General features: G+C 42.0%; 1 protein-coding gene across 6 annotated transcripts in view; it reads right to left on the reverse strand.

Annotated features, from left to right (window-relative positions):
• Positions 1–15,185, reverse strand: part of Ehmt1 (euchromatic histone lysine methyltransferase 1) — a 134,817-nt gene that overhangs the window by 55,592 nt on the left and 64,040 nt on the right. For 4 of the 6 annotated variants that reach the window (XM_028772798.1, XM_028772802.1, XM_028772797.1 and 1 more), the window contains exons 5-10: positions 14,262–14,419; positions 13,727–13,915; positions 11,751–11,828; positions 10,196–10,316; positions 5,951–6,088; positions 1,416–1,561 (exon numbers count right to left, since the gene is read on the reverse strand). In XM_028772798.1, the coding sequence (XP_028628631.1) occupies positions 1,416–1,561; positions 5,951–6,088; positions 10,196–10,316; positions 11,751–11,828; positions 13,727–13,915; positions 14,262–14,419 (830 nt within the window). The remainder of the gene's footprint in view (positions 1–1,415; positions 1,562–5,950; positions 6,089–10,195; positions 10,317–11,750; positions 11,829–13,726; positions 13,916–14,261; positions 14,420–15,185) is intronic. The other 2 variants (XM_028772803.1, XM_028772800.1) reach the window with 1 other exon arrangement.

Below are 15,185 nucleotides of genomic sequence, written 5' to 3' on the forward strand. Positions count from 1 at the left end.
ATGTGGTTCCTGGACCACAGCATAGTAAAATTAAAGCTTTGAAAAAAAGCAACACTTACAACACCAATTCCACTGAAGCAAACGTAGGCTATATTAACAGGTACTGGGAATAATGGCTGGGCAAGTCTAGTAGCAGCAGCCCACAACCAGCTGACCTAGTGCACCAATAAGAGACACACTAGGCCCTCCCATTAACTGCCCAAGTCTGGAAATGTGGGCAGATCAGGACTGAACTCTGGATCCATCTCTATTCCTACCTTTTCCTGGACAAGTGACCTAGCCTCTCTGCCTTCATCTGTGAAGCACAAGAAACTGCAGGGGCCAACCACAGAATCCCACAGCTACATCCTGCAGCTGCAAACACATTGTGCTGCTGCTACTACTGTCACATCTCATTCACCCTGAAAACGAGCAGTTACAACACAATGATTTATTTAGTGAGAAAGATTCCAACCATCAAATGGTCCAGAAACCTTACTGGAGTGACAGTCATAGGACTCAAAAGGGAGCAGACAGAACCAAAGCACCAGGTCCTGGCCCAGGCCTTCCCCCAAAAAGCAAACAGAGTACTCCAAAGGCCATGCCACAGCAAGCAGCACCTCTCCCACTTTACTAGCAACAAGCTTGCTGCCCACCAAGCCTCTCAACCTGCTCCTGCCTTGTTCACTAGCATTCAAGTAACATAAGCTGAATCAGGAAAAAAAAAATCTTGCCAAAAACAGAGAAATTCTTTGAAAAAGCAGTCTCTGCACACTGCCTGTTTGTCCTCTTCCAATCGAGAAGGAATAAGGGTGAAGGGGCCATCAATCCTCCCAGGTCTATGTCAGACACAACGAGAGAAGTGAAGTAACCGTAGCTCAAAGATACTAGGGCATCCTAGGCAGAGCCTCTCCCAGGCAGGTACACACTACGACAAATGTCTCCATTTATTCACTTCTCAGTAAACAGAACACAATGGTAAAACCTTTGGTAAAAGCATGATCTTGAAACATGCTACTTTCATGCGACCACAGTTTGTACACTATCTTCCTTTTTTAAAAGGATTTTATTTTTATTTGTGTGTATGACAAAGGAGTGTAATATTATATAAAAATGATATGGCCAGATAAACCAGAAAAGGGCAAATGGATCCCTTGAGGCTGGAGCCACAGGAGGTTGTGAACCACTTGATGTGGATGCTGGGAACTGAACTTGGGTCCTCTGTAAGAGCAGCAAGTGCTGTTTACCACTGAGCCATCTCTCCAGCCTCATCTTCCTTGGTTGGTTGGTTGGTTGGTTGGTTGGTTGGTTGGTTAAAGCAATATTGTGTAGGTTCTCAGTTATCTGACAACACTGACTGAAATTCAGCAGAAAACCTGTGATTCTGAAGTATGACAGTTCTTGTTGGCATTTTAAAGAAAAATGAACATGCTTACTTCGTGATCCACGCTCTCAGTGGCCATGCACTGGTTGTTGGCCAGGGTGCTGATCTCGCGGCTCTTGGGGGTTTCCATGCGGCAACTGCAGAGAGGCACTTCCTGGAGGCCATCCGTCTCCAGCACATCCGGACCATTGGCCAGCCCTAAGTCACACAGACACATCAGCTCAAGCAACCCTGACCTACAAAGGGTTGTCCAGAAAATAATTAATTACAGTCTTTACCATGATCTTATATACACTGAAATTACACATCAGCACTGCTCAGTGGCAAGTGTCCCATACTCTTTTGTAACTTCCTATATGGGAAGTGAGGCAGTAGACTGTGTCTCACCCACAAACATATCAGCTACCAAATCCTCCAGAACTCCTCATTCATTTATATCTACATGTTCATGTCACAGGTCAGGCTGCACGTTCATCAGCAATTCCTAAATCCAGTTTTCAAGTAAGAAAAGATTTCACTACATATTGGGACATTAGTTTCCCTCGTATGGTTAAATTACACCCATAAAAAGAAACTCCATGTAGAAGGCTTTAGTAATGGTTTAATCGTTACCTAGAATATTATTCACCAGCCAAAGAATCCAGATAATAGGCTGAAGAAGGAAAACAAAGGAAAGTGGGACCAGTGAGATGGCTTGGCGAGTAAGGGTGCTTGTGGTCAAATCTAAACACCCAAGTTCAATCCCCAGGACACACATGGTAGAAGAAAAGAAGCAAGAACTAAAAGTTGTCTATTAGCCTCCACACATGCATGCCATGGCCCACATACATGCCATGGCCCACATGCCTACACATGATAGATGACAGACAGACAGACAGACAGACAACCAAAAATGTTCATAATACCATAGTGCCTAATACCACAGTGAGAAACAAAAGCCGTAAGATTGAAGGAAACCTTATGTACTGCAAAGCTAAGCTCACTCCTTCCTACAAAGGAGGATTCTGGGAACTGACTAGTAGCTTCTAAGATTGCTACTTCCAAAAGACATTGGAGCAGACCATGTCCTCTTTCTTGTTAAACAGCAGAGATAAAAGATGAACTAAGCTTGAAATAGTACTACAGCTCTAAAAATAATTAACTAATATTCACACCTAAAAACAGACTAGAACCCAACAAGATAGTGCAGGCCTTTAATCCCAACACTTTAGAGACAGACACAGGAAGATCTCTTTTGAGTTCTAGACCAACTTGAACTACTTATCAAGTTCCAATTCATCTATGTGTTGCATATCTGGACCCTGTCTCAAGCATTAAGTAATTAATTTAATTTAATTTAAGACAATAACTCTCATTAAGAGCACACCCAAAGAACACTGAGCACCTCAAGCTAGCTAGCTCATTTCATGAAAACTAATTTTGAGCTATTTCTTCTGAATACCTGGATTATAGAAACATGAAATGGTTAACTTCAAACACTCAGAACCAGCTATGTGATTTATCAAGGGACTCATCAACGGAACAGAACAAATAACTGTAACCAAATTATTTTTCTGCCCAGCTTCCAGTTTGCTCAACACAAGTCTTCCATGAACATCTCCCTTCTCCCTGCTAACCCCCAACACTGAACCCTGAACTGCTTCTGGTTTGAACTGCCTGGTCTACAAAGTGTTCAAACTCTCCATATACACGCAATGCCTCAGTAGGTAACTAGCAATGCTATGCTGAACCCAGGGTCCAACTCTACCCCAGAAAGCCATTCACCGTTTACCTCTGGCCTCTCAATGTGTTATGGGTCCTAGCCAATCTAGTCCCCACAAAGGGCTAATAAGTGACAGGCAGGGCTGAAAGTGTAGCTCCATTGGCAGCATGTTTACCTAGCATGCACTAATGACAATGGGTGTCATCATACATGCCTATAATTTTAGCACTCAGGAGTTAAGAGGCAGAAACATCAGAAATCCCAGGCCAATCTGATAACACAGGGAAGTCAAGGCCAAGCTAGGCTAAATAAAACACTGTCTCAAAGACAAGAAACTTCTGGGGGAAAGGGGGAACTGATTCCAAACAAATCTAGCTGCCTGCCTTCACACACACAGCAAAAGATCAGAAAACCTAAAGTAAAAGTCAAACCAGAATCACCAAAAGTATGAAATGGGCTTGTGAGGAGTTCCTGCTCAGTAACCTGATGTAAAAAGACAAAGACACACACACACACACACACACATGCACACGCACACACACACACAGAAGTGCTCAACCAAATATCCTACTGCTACACCAACCACCTATGTCTGAGGAGGCTGAGGTAGCATGGAAAGAGTATACACTCCTGGCAGCACTGTCAGAACACATATCTGCATAGATAGATGTGGGTGTCCTTCAATCTCTACAACTGAAGAACTACTGAGACTAAGAAGAAACTGCCACAACCTTCATGTGTACACACTGTCGGAACATGGCTTAAGAATGGAGTTGTATAAGGGGGTTTCTGAGTGCTTGTGAAAAACCCCAAGAAAACCACTGTAAGAGCCTCTGTTTTTTCTTTAAAAAACACAGAACTGCTCTTGGAATGTGTTTTTGCGCCCCTCCGCAATAGAGAGGAGTGAGTCTACTTCAGATTATTCATTACAAATGACTATTGTTATTTGTTTATATACCTCTATGAACATGTAGGCTCCCCATTACAAGTGGCCTGTCTGCCATGTGTGACTTACCCTTGTGACTGTACATTTACTCATGTGACACTTCTCAACCCTCAGAGTATCAACTGTCGGAGGCTCTGAATAAAGTTGGCTATTGGATTAGTCCACCTCACTGATTGCCTCCATTCTCCTACACCTCACTACCTTGAGAGAAGTAAACATGCAGAAACTCTCATCTGAGCTTGGGATCCCCTGGTCACCCACACTGCCCGTGTCCTTATCTCCTATCTTTATCCCAACTCAAGTCCTCAGCCTATTACCTTCACATACCTACAAGCAAACACAGTGGGAAAAGGCAAGGCAAACAATGATTTAGAACCTCAAGACAAATATTCACTTATGTCCTCAGCTCAAGCCTAGACCCTCTTGAACTCAAACTGGATTTACCATTTGAATGCATTGACCAGCCTCAACAAATTTCAAAGATACCTGCTCTCCCCACTACCTACCTTCAGGTATCCCAGTTCCATACTTTAAAAATGAAGGCAAGTAGACAATGCTGCTTTTCATCAAGGTGTGGATTCTCTAAGTCAAAAGCATGTTTGCTGTACAGAAACCAATCACTGATTGATGACTCAGTGTTGACTAAGCACAGGTAAGCCAATCTACAAAATGCCACAGAAGCAAGCCTGCCTGCCTGCCTGCCTGCCTGCCTGCCTGCCTCAGGAACGTAGATGCAACCATGCTAAATGCACTTCCACTAAGTGTTTACAGTTGCATTTATTATCTTTGGCCTTCACTCGTATGGGAGATGGAACAGCGTGTTTCTACATAAAAGGGTTCCCTAAATCTCATCACAGTCTCCTCTTAGTGTACCTACAGCAGGCAGGATTCTGATGAACAGTACTGGAGTTGATTTGATAAAACATTATTTCCTGATTACAACTAAATTTCTAATCGTCTAAATCTAAAAGTTTACAACACTTAAAACATGGTTCTGTTTAACTTAGAAAGGAGATACAAGTTACCTACAACGAGACTTTATGAAATTTGGAAAGGTTTGTTGTGCTCTACTTGTGAGAAGAAAAAAAAAACAAAAAAACAATCACTTTTTGAACAAAACCAAAACTCATGTGAGAGGCAAATGATGTGGTTTACTACATTACTAAATTACAAAAGGAAATCACAGTTTCCTAAACGTTTAAAATCTTAAAAGCTGAGTGTCTGTTCTTTATCATTAAATCCCTACAGTAAACACAACCATGATTTCAAAATCTGAACAGAGTGTAAACAACTGTGGAGTCTTAAGTTTCTCCTTAACATTCTGTTTCATAAAGATTTTAAAATATCATTAATTGGTTAGTTTTCATTGCTAGAAGGTTTTTAAGTGACTTAAAGGAGGGGAAGCAGGCAGAAAAAAATGAGAGCAAGCCACCATGGTCCAGGCACAATGGCAAATGCTACTGCACCTGTGACTGGAGGCTGTACTCCACTGCAAACACATCAGAGCAACGTCAGCTCAAGAGAAGCTGGAAGACAAGCTATAACCAACCAGAGCTAAAATCAGACATCACTCACAGCCACACTGCACAAAATATATACCCATTAGACCCAGAGAAGGGTGATATCTTTTTGTCAAGGATCCGACACACAAAGTGTGTTTGCTTACAACTGGGAACACACTGTGAAACACAATTAGTAGCACCCCAAATACTGCAGAAAACTTCTGCTGCTTCATTCTTAGAGGGCTCTCACACTTTTTGTCTCCCACATGAGCAGTTAATTACCTAGCAAATGATCTGCATTCCTGTCTATTCAGTCACCTTTAAATAATGAGTGCTTTGTCAAACTGTCCATTATAATCCACCAGGGGGCATCAGAATAACACAGCGACATAGGCTAGTAAACAAGCAAGATGGTGTAGTAACACTCCAACACCAACCTTCATTTTCAGTCTGGGAAGACAGAATTCCTCTGACACGGAGATCCAGGGAATCCAGAGAAACTTCCATATACCCAGAGCTGTCTCCCAGAGCTGCCTGCTCCATGCTTCCTGGTGATGACTTACAAGCCTCGGAACCTACACACAGAACACACATATCATGAGAAACTGCCCAATAGCTATATCCACAACGTTCCCTGAAGACTGGAGAGATGGCTCCGTAGGTAATAGTACTTGTAGCCAAGTCCAACAACCTGAGTTCAATCCAAAGAACCCACACGATAAAGAGAATCTACTTCCATAAGGGGTCCTCTAACCTACATATGACAAACACCCACATAATAAAAATGCTTCTGTTTTAAAAACCCAAAAAATAAAACACAACAACTAACATTCTAATTAAGAGGCCAGTTCCCAGAAAAATAATTAATTCTAAAGAACTCTGATGAATTTAAATAACACTACCTAGACCACTCCAGTTTCTATTTTCATACATTAATTCCTCATGTACACCCAGTTTCACAAGAAAGAGAATTAGAAAGAAAGAACCAGAATAATTGAAGAAGCCAGTATTGTGTCTTGCGTTTCTAACAGCACTTGGAAGAACAAGGCCAACATGGGGTAAACAGTGCATTCTGAGCTAGCCTGGGCTACAGAGTAAGATTTCCCCCACCCCCACCCCCAAAATCCAAGCATGCACATATTAAACTTTTTTCAAGTTAAAAAGCTTTAGACATATTTAATGATTTTATGTTTATCAGTGTTTGCCCTTTGTGTATGTATGTCCCACATGTACATCTGGTGCCTTCTGAGGTCAGAAGAGGGTAGCAGTTCCCCTAGGACTGAAGTTATGGACAGTTGTGAACAGCATATGGGTACTGGGAATTAAACTCTGGTCCTTGGAAAGAGCATCCAGTGCTTTTAACTGCTTAGCCATCTCTTCAGTTCCAATTAATACAACTTATGTCCAGATGTGCTAAATAAAAACTGGTAAAATAATCAAGAAAATAAATAGAACTGTGATAAATGAACGCAGCCCAGCAGTATGTGCCTTTAATCTCAGCACCTGGGGAGGTAGTGGCTGCTCCGTCTCTGAAGGATAGATGCATAGTGAGACTATATCTCAAAAAAGTGATAAACTTCTGTAAATTGTTTAAAAGCTTAAAGTAGGACAGAAAAATTTAATCTGCAAGTCTGAAAATGATGAAACACTAAGATGATGAAAGAGCCTGACCATGGAGCTACTCATCACTCGTGCCACTCACTAAAGCGCACGAGAAACGAGACATGTCACCATGGATGAACCCAAAGAGGCCTCACGGTACAAAGACTTATATTGGCTCTCATCCTTGGGGACAAGGGAGGGCCCGAGATACCTGTACAAACTACAGCATTACCAACTATAAAAACATCTCATGTGGAACCCTAAAAAGTGTGCTTATGTTATATACTACCTAACACTAAATCTTCTAAATATCATGATGCAGTATTATGTAAATAACCAGAAATAAATGAATCATTAATACAGAGGTATGGTACCAATATATTTTAATTCAAACTGTATTCTTTTTTTTTTAAAGATTTATTTATTTATTATATATGAATACACTGTAGCTGTCTTCAGACACACCAGAAGAGGGCATCAGATCTCATTACAGATGCTTGTGAGCCACCATGTGTTTGTTGGGATTTGAACTCAGGACTTCTGGAAGTGCAGTCAGTGCTCTTAACTACTGAGCCATCTCTCCAGCCCTCAAACTGTATTCTGTACCAAGATCTTAGACAAGAAATTTCAAAAACATAAATAGACTTAAATTTTTAAACATTTTACATAAAACAGTAAAATTCATTATTTCCAGTATCTAAGTATGCATTTTAAACTTGGAAGTCAAAATGACAAAGACAGAATCTCTACCCTCAAAGTACCCTTTAGTGTTGGACACCTGTCAAAGCCAACAGTAAAACCACATGGATTTTCTGATCCCAAAGGGCAGTCAACGGTGAGAACAAAAGGCAGCATAAATGAACGGGCAGATGAGGTACTGAGGAAGGCATACAAGCCCTGTATAGACAAACCCCACAAGTCTCTATAGTCCTTCCAATGTCACATGGCTGTCTCATAGGGACTAGCTCACAAACTTGTTCTGTCTGAAGAAGCTAAACAAACAACTAAGCAGAGCTGTCTGTGCAGCATGAAGATAATAAGCAAATGAAGAAATGGAACAATTAGAAAACCCAGAAGTGCCACCCACACACCACTGATGATAAAACTTCCAAAGAAATAAGTAAGGTAAGAATTTGAGGCTGAAGAGATGGCTCAGAGGTTAAGAGCACTGACTATTCCTTTAGAGGTCCTGAGTTCAGTTCCCAGCAACCACACGGTGGCTCACAACCATCTATAATGAGATCTGGTGCCCTCTCCTGCCCTGCAGGCATAAATGCAAGCAAAATGCTGTATGTATAATAAATAAATCTTTAAAAAAAAAAAAAAAAAGAATTTGATTTGGGGCTGAAGAGACAGTTTAGTGGTTAATAATACCTGCTGCCTCTGTTCTCTGAACTCACACTCATCCTGTGACCCTAGTTCCTGGGAATCTGACACTCTCTTCTGACTCCAGGGTAACCAGTCATGTATATGGTGTGCATATAAATATACAGGCAAACACTCATACACAGGAATAAAAATAAGTAAATCTTATTAAAACAAAAAAAAGTAGTTTTGACCCACTGATGGACTGCATACCCACAGAAGGGGCCAACACATGTCTCCTGACACATGCAAACGCTGACTCAGTACACTAAGGACCTGTGTGAACTGAAAGGACACATGCAAACGCTGACTCAGTACACTAAGGACCTGTGTGAACGCTGAAAGCATGAGAAGAAACTGTGGACTTCATGCTGATCACCTGGTCTACTCAAAGATTTCTTAGAGCGAAAAAGCAAGTACCATAAAAGAAAACAATTCATAAACTTGGCTTCAATGAAAAATTTTACTAGCTGTTCTTACCTAAAAGTAATGTTGGAAAAATGGAAAAGCAAGTCACAGACTAGGTATAAAACATGTAAAATATTCATCTGATTAAAATTCTACCTACATCATTTAAAGAGAACTTACAACTGAGTGAGAAGGAGATGAAAGACACAAATACACACTTCAGAAAAGAAAATACACACAAGGTATGATGCTCCATCTTACCACCAATCTGGAAAGAACACACTGAAGCTACTAAGGACCACGCACATCCACTGGAAGCAGAGAAGGTTTAAAGATGAACCCCATCAAGCAGTGGCAAGGACAAAGGAAATCCATAGCCCAGGTATTGTGGTGGGTGATAATACAATGAGATCCATAGTTCCAAAAATTTCAGTAGTTTCCCAAAGACCTGAGCATACTACATATGACTGAACTAGGTGAGCCAGAGATGTAAAACACCTGTGCAGTAACCAGCAGAGACCAAGGCCCACCCACAAGAAATGACTAAGAAGCAATAGCATCCCACACAGGTGGCATACTTCTCAGAAGGGAACAAAGCAAATTGCTGTGGACGTATACAACAGGAAGTGACCAAATGATTATCTCAAAGGAGCCAGAGCAGGAAAATAAGTGTTCATATTGAGCAATTCCATTCACACAGAATTCTCTAAGTACTAGCCTATCGGGAGCACAGAGCATCAAGGGCTGCCTGGGAATGGGGAGGTGGTCACAGGGGATAAGGGAAAGTTCTCCAGGGCAGCAGGGCAAGGACTTCTAGTGGGTGAGTACAATGCACACCTGATCCTGGAGACAGTTCTATGATTTGTAAACATTCCACTGTGTGCCAGGAACAACTCAACAAAGCTATACAATGAACTTGGCATTAACTCTTTGTCTTTCTCATCTTCCTGAACTCACCTTAACAAACTATTACTAAGGCCTATGGATGAGGCACAAACCACTCAGGCCACAGAGGCAGCCAGGGACCACAGAGTTCCTACATCCACACGGTATGGGACATGTCCACCCAGGAAAAAAGGTACTACTCCTGTGCAGGGGACAAACTATCCAAGTTGGCTTCCTACTTAATAATGAAGCCAGAATCATCTAGGTTCGGTAACAAATGAAACTACCTGAGGATCACTTACGTGTCTCTAAAGAAGTCATTCAGAACATTTTACAGGAGACCCTCTTTTCAAGTGAAATGCTTCATACAAACCAGCCCCAGACAGCTTCCTGCTGATACACCCCAGCTCCACTGTGCTCACCAAGCATGCTGCTTGGCTTCTTTCTACTTCTCCGCCTCCTTTTCCGAGTAGGTTTGATCCAGGGGCTGTCAGTCTTCCCTCTCCTCTTGAGAAATTTCTTCTTGATACTGGATTCAGAACTCTGGAGGACCAAAGGGCAAGCAAGCATATCAGAGGCAAAGCAAGGGGAGCTCCTGAGAGCAAAAGAACTAAGATTTTTGCCTCTAAAATCAAATAGTTGATTCTTCCTTTAAAAGATCCACTTTACTTTTGCACATGTTTCTGGGTTACATTCTGAAGGTACCTATGCTGTTCCTAAACATCACGGTAAGGCCAGTAAGCCTAGTAAGCCCAGTCCTTTTTCTTTTTTTTTTTTAATTTAGTTTGGCACAATGGAAAAAAAAAATAAATTGGACCTTTCTCCTCAGGACTAAGTAAATAAGATCAGCATGTAATTTACTTTTCACTCTACATACCCACTCATCCCACTCAAGAAGGAACAATGTTCAGTGTGCCCTAGAATCACACAGGCACACACTACATGCAGAACAAGAAAGAGGGATAATCAATTTATAGCAACACAAGAGACAGCATATCGGTAACTATGTTGCAAGTTTAGAAAGGACATCTACCACAAATCACAACTGCCCTACAGCACCAATTCTAGTGCTAAGAGATGCTAGAAAGAGGTCACATGAAGAAAGCACATGGGTCTCTCAACCCTTCCCAAGGACATATAAGACACTGGGAACATTGTGCTGACACATTGGTAGAGTCACATGGCACAGCACGTCAAGCCATCCCAATATACTTGGACGAGTATGTGCACTCATTCAAGCCCTGGATTGGATGTGTGAATCTATGCCCTAGCAAAACAGTGATGAGGAACAACTACAACACATGCTCCTGTTGTCCTGGTTCCTCCCTACAAGCAACTCCAACTCCTCACTTTATTCTATGTTTTCACACAGAAATACTTGTGAAAAACTTCACCAAGTTTTCTACTGCCTGGATCATGCTATGGAACCCCAGGAAATGTTTCCTCAACAAACCCAAAGATCTTGTATATGTCCTCCTCTCCTTCACCAAAGAAGCCTGACACCAGGGGAGACTTGGTCCAATACTTTATCCCACACATAGTACTTCTTTTTCAAGCTAACAAGCTTCTTATCTTCTCTACTCAATATTCACATATGGGATACTCGAGACTCCATTCCAGCAATTTCCCTATTTCCAACATCCTCAGCTCCTAGAAATCTCAGGTTCCACCTGCCAAATAAAACAGGCAGCTCAAATCCAACAGTTACTCTCTCAGCAGCAATGCAGCCCAACATACTGCTGGCATGAAAACCAAACTACAGAAGTACCCTCTCCCTTCTCTCAGAGCCTGGCCTGCTGAAGGAGCTCAACAAGCACATCAACACAGGTGCTCTACCTGCCCCTGAGCTGTAACTCTACACAACCTCCTTCACTACTCTTCCTTCAAGCCAGACCCTGTGACCCCCCACGAGAGGTGCTACCAGTGCTCTCAGCTGCAGATCTGAATTATGTAAACATAAGAAAAATGTGAGGTTACCAGATCAGACTCATCTCCACCGTCTTCATCCTCCCCTGTGTCAGGAGACTCCTGTTCCTCCTCTGAATCTCCATCCATCTGATCAAGCCAAATAAAAACAAAAACCAATTAGATCTTGTAGTAGAAGGCAGATGGATCCAAAACAAATATTAAAATACACTGGCAGACACACATGGAAGGGACCTGTCTGCCCCAAGGTAGAAACAAGCTGTCTGGATGGCCCTGGCCAGGGAATTTCCAAGCGGACAACAAGTTACCAGAGTTTCTGCTAACATTCCAATACTCTATCCCAAATGGACTCACTCTGATGACCCAAATGAATCAACTGCACCTTGGAGGTTACTATGCATGTAAGACATGCCAGATATCTATAAAAGGTAGTAAAGTACACACACACACACACACACACACACGGGGGGGGGGGGGTTTCTAAAGAACTATAAAATAATATACAACCAAACCTACCTCTACTTACCCAAGAACAGTCTAGTCCCAAAAGCCATCCCTGCTATGTTGCCTGACCACTTCTACCTACATTGAGTCTATTCCTACCTAAACCTGTTTCCCTATGGGACATACTCTAATACATTGATTCTTTTCTAGTTATAGACAAGGTTTGGAATCCTTTCTATATCAGAATAGCAAAGGCACCTTGTTTTTACTACTGTATTTATCGTTTCTAGCTACACTTTCAATGAACGAATAGTGTCCACTCGCCCCAGATCTACTCATTCCAAGTCAGTACTGCAGTCTCTGGTGTACTGTAGTCTGACTCTCTGTAGGATCTACTCCCGAGTATCTTACTTCTCTCTGATAACATCTGATAAGTACAAAACTTAGCACAATATTAGTGCTAGCACTTAGGAGGCATTTCTTGCCTATTTAATTATATTGTGGGATCTTGGAATGCAATACTGACTAGTTTCAAAGGCTTAGGCTCAATTAATCCTACGGCCTCAATCCCCCAAGCATCTGATACTGTAGGTACATGACATCATGTCTGACTTATTTTGAAAATACCAAATGGAAGCCCAGCACTGGGGGTGCATGTCTTTAATGCCAGCACTGGGGAGACAGAGACAGGTATATCTCTGAGTTTGAGGCCAGCCTAGTCTACATAGTGAGTTAGTTCTAAGAGAGCCAGGGCTACACAGAGAGAAAGTGGGGGGGGGCGGCCCCGGCAGTTTATTTGTACATATACTCTTTGGCTTTTCTTTGTTAATTTAGTCAGTGCAATTAAGAATTCCTAGGAATCAATCAATCTTTCCTGGCCATTACCGTTATAGCACACACCTATATGTAACTGCTATTAGGGATTTTATGGGAATGCTGCCTCAGAATGTACAACAGTGCTTTTTCTATCTTTAGTCTTCAAAGATAGTTTACAACAGAACCACTACTGACTCAGGGAGATTTAACACTAGCCATCTTATTCTGTTTTCCACTAAAGAAATTTTCTTTTTGTTTCTTGGTTCTTTTGTTGGCTGACAGATATTTAATTTTTTTCCTTCTTTTCATGTTTTGGAGATGGGGTATTACTATATAATTCTGGCAGTTTCATATTATATTCTATATAATATGAAACTCACTATACAGATCAGGCTGGCCTTGAACTCAGGGCTCTGCCTGCTTCTACCTTCATGCCCAGCTACTTAATTTTGTTGTTGTTATTTGTTTGTTTGTGGGTTTTTTGGTTTTTTCGAGACAGGGTTTCTCTGTGTAGCCCTGGCTGTCCTGGAACTCACTCTGTAGACCAGGCTGGCCTCGAACTCAGAAATCCGCCTGCCTCTGCCTCCCAAGTGCTGGGATTAAAGGCATGCGCCACCACTACCCGTTATTTTTTTTTTTTAATAAATGTTAAATAAAAAGAAAAAAAATCACCAGCACGTAAAAGTACCCAGAATCTTAGAAGCTACAGTGAACTTCAGGGTTTCACTCACTCACTCCTGCCACCACCTGGGGACGTGGAGCCCTACCTTTGCAGCACGGTCAGTCTCAGACATGCTGTCTTTAGAAGTCCTACTGTCCTCCATGGGAAATGCAGCAGCTTGCTCAGCTCCATGGTCCTCATCCTCCTCCAGCTCATCAGAGTCTTCATCTTCTGAGTCCATCTCCAAGCTCTCGCCATTTACATGCAGGGCGCTGTCATCTAAGGCTTTCTCACCCTGGAACACAGCCCTTCAGTTCTCAGGGTTGCTGCCCAGCACATGAAAACCTGACTCACTATCAACTCATGACAGGGGATGGAGAGGTCTGCCAGTACTGGGGCACAACGGCAACTACCATCAGAAGAAGCCCGCAGGAAGGATCCTGGAGTATGTGTTGGGGGTCAACAAGCCACCTCCACAAGGCTATGCTACAGCAGACGAGCTCAAGAACTCTAGTTCCTTTTGGTGATTAAGGTCATTACTAATGTAATGACCTCAACAAAATGTTCTTTTGGCCAGGAACTTTGGAACCAGGAACACATTTCCAAGAATATGTGGCAAACAATCCCCGCATGCCTCTTACCTTGGCGCCCACAGTGGAATGAGTTATGCTTTTAAACATCTCAATCACTGTCCTCTGCTTTAATACTTTGGTCTTTTTCTTGGGAACTAAGCTATAGGTTCCCATTCTTCGTTTTTTCTTCCGAGATACTGCAGCTGCTAAAACAAAAGGCAAGCAAGCTAAAAAAAAAAAAAAGTCAAAGGGGGACAAAAAAGGAAAAGAAATGCCATTCAAATGTGTTTAGAGGTGAAAGACAGACTATAAAATTTATCACAAAAATCATCACTAAACTCTCTCTCTTTACACACATTTCTATAGGCATCACTAACACAAGAGTACAATAGGCATTCCTTACTTGAGACAAATTGAAGGGGAAGCTAAAACACTTTCAAGAAAACCAGGAAAATCAGAAATCATCAGAAACAAGGCCTTAAGACCTGCCTACTAATAGTTTCCATGGCCTTAAATACAGGAGGCTCTGCCCTGAGAAGCCCTTTCCCTTCATCATATGCCTGAAAGGAACACATATGCACCAGGAAGGACTGAAGACTGAAAAAACAGGACCACTCACTATGGAGTAGACCCAACTAGCCTTCCAGGATACAGAAAACTCACTCCCAGGTGGCTTCTCTGTATATCCATTTTCTGGGACCTTTTCCTAACAACTGAAGCATTAAACAGAAAGATTTTCCCTGAATACTATATAGCTCACTTTAACAGTTGGCTCTGGGGGCTTGAAGTATTGTTTAAACCAGAAAAATAGGGGTTCTCAGGAACTCCAGACCCTTTTAAACAAAACAGCACAAGGATAAAGTCTTTACATAAGGAGATTCTCTGCAATACTTTTTTTTACTTTTGAATTCCAAGATCAAAGGTCATCACTACAGCATAAAGTAACCCACTGGAGGCCTGGGGAAAGTACATGTCCACCGGAGGCCTGGGGAA

The sequence above is a fragment of the Grammomys surdaster genome, unplaced genomic scaffold, assembly GCF_004785775.1.
Source record: "Grammomys surdaster isolate TR1022 unplaced genomic scaffold, NIH_TR_1.0 219, whole genome shotgun sequence".
NCBI lineage: Eukaryota > Metazoa > Chordata > Mammalia > Rodentia > Muridae > Grammomys > Grammomys surdaster.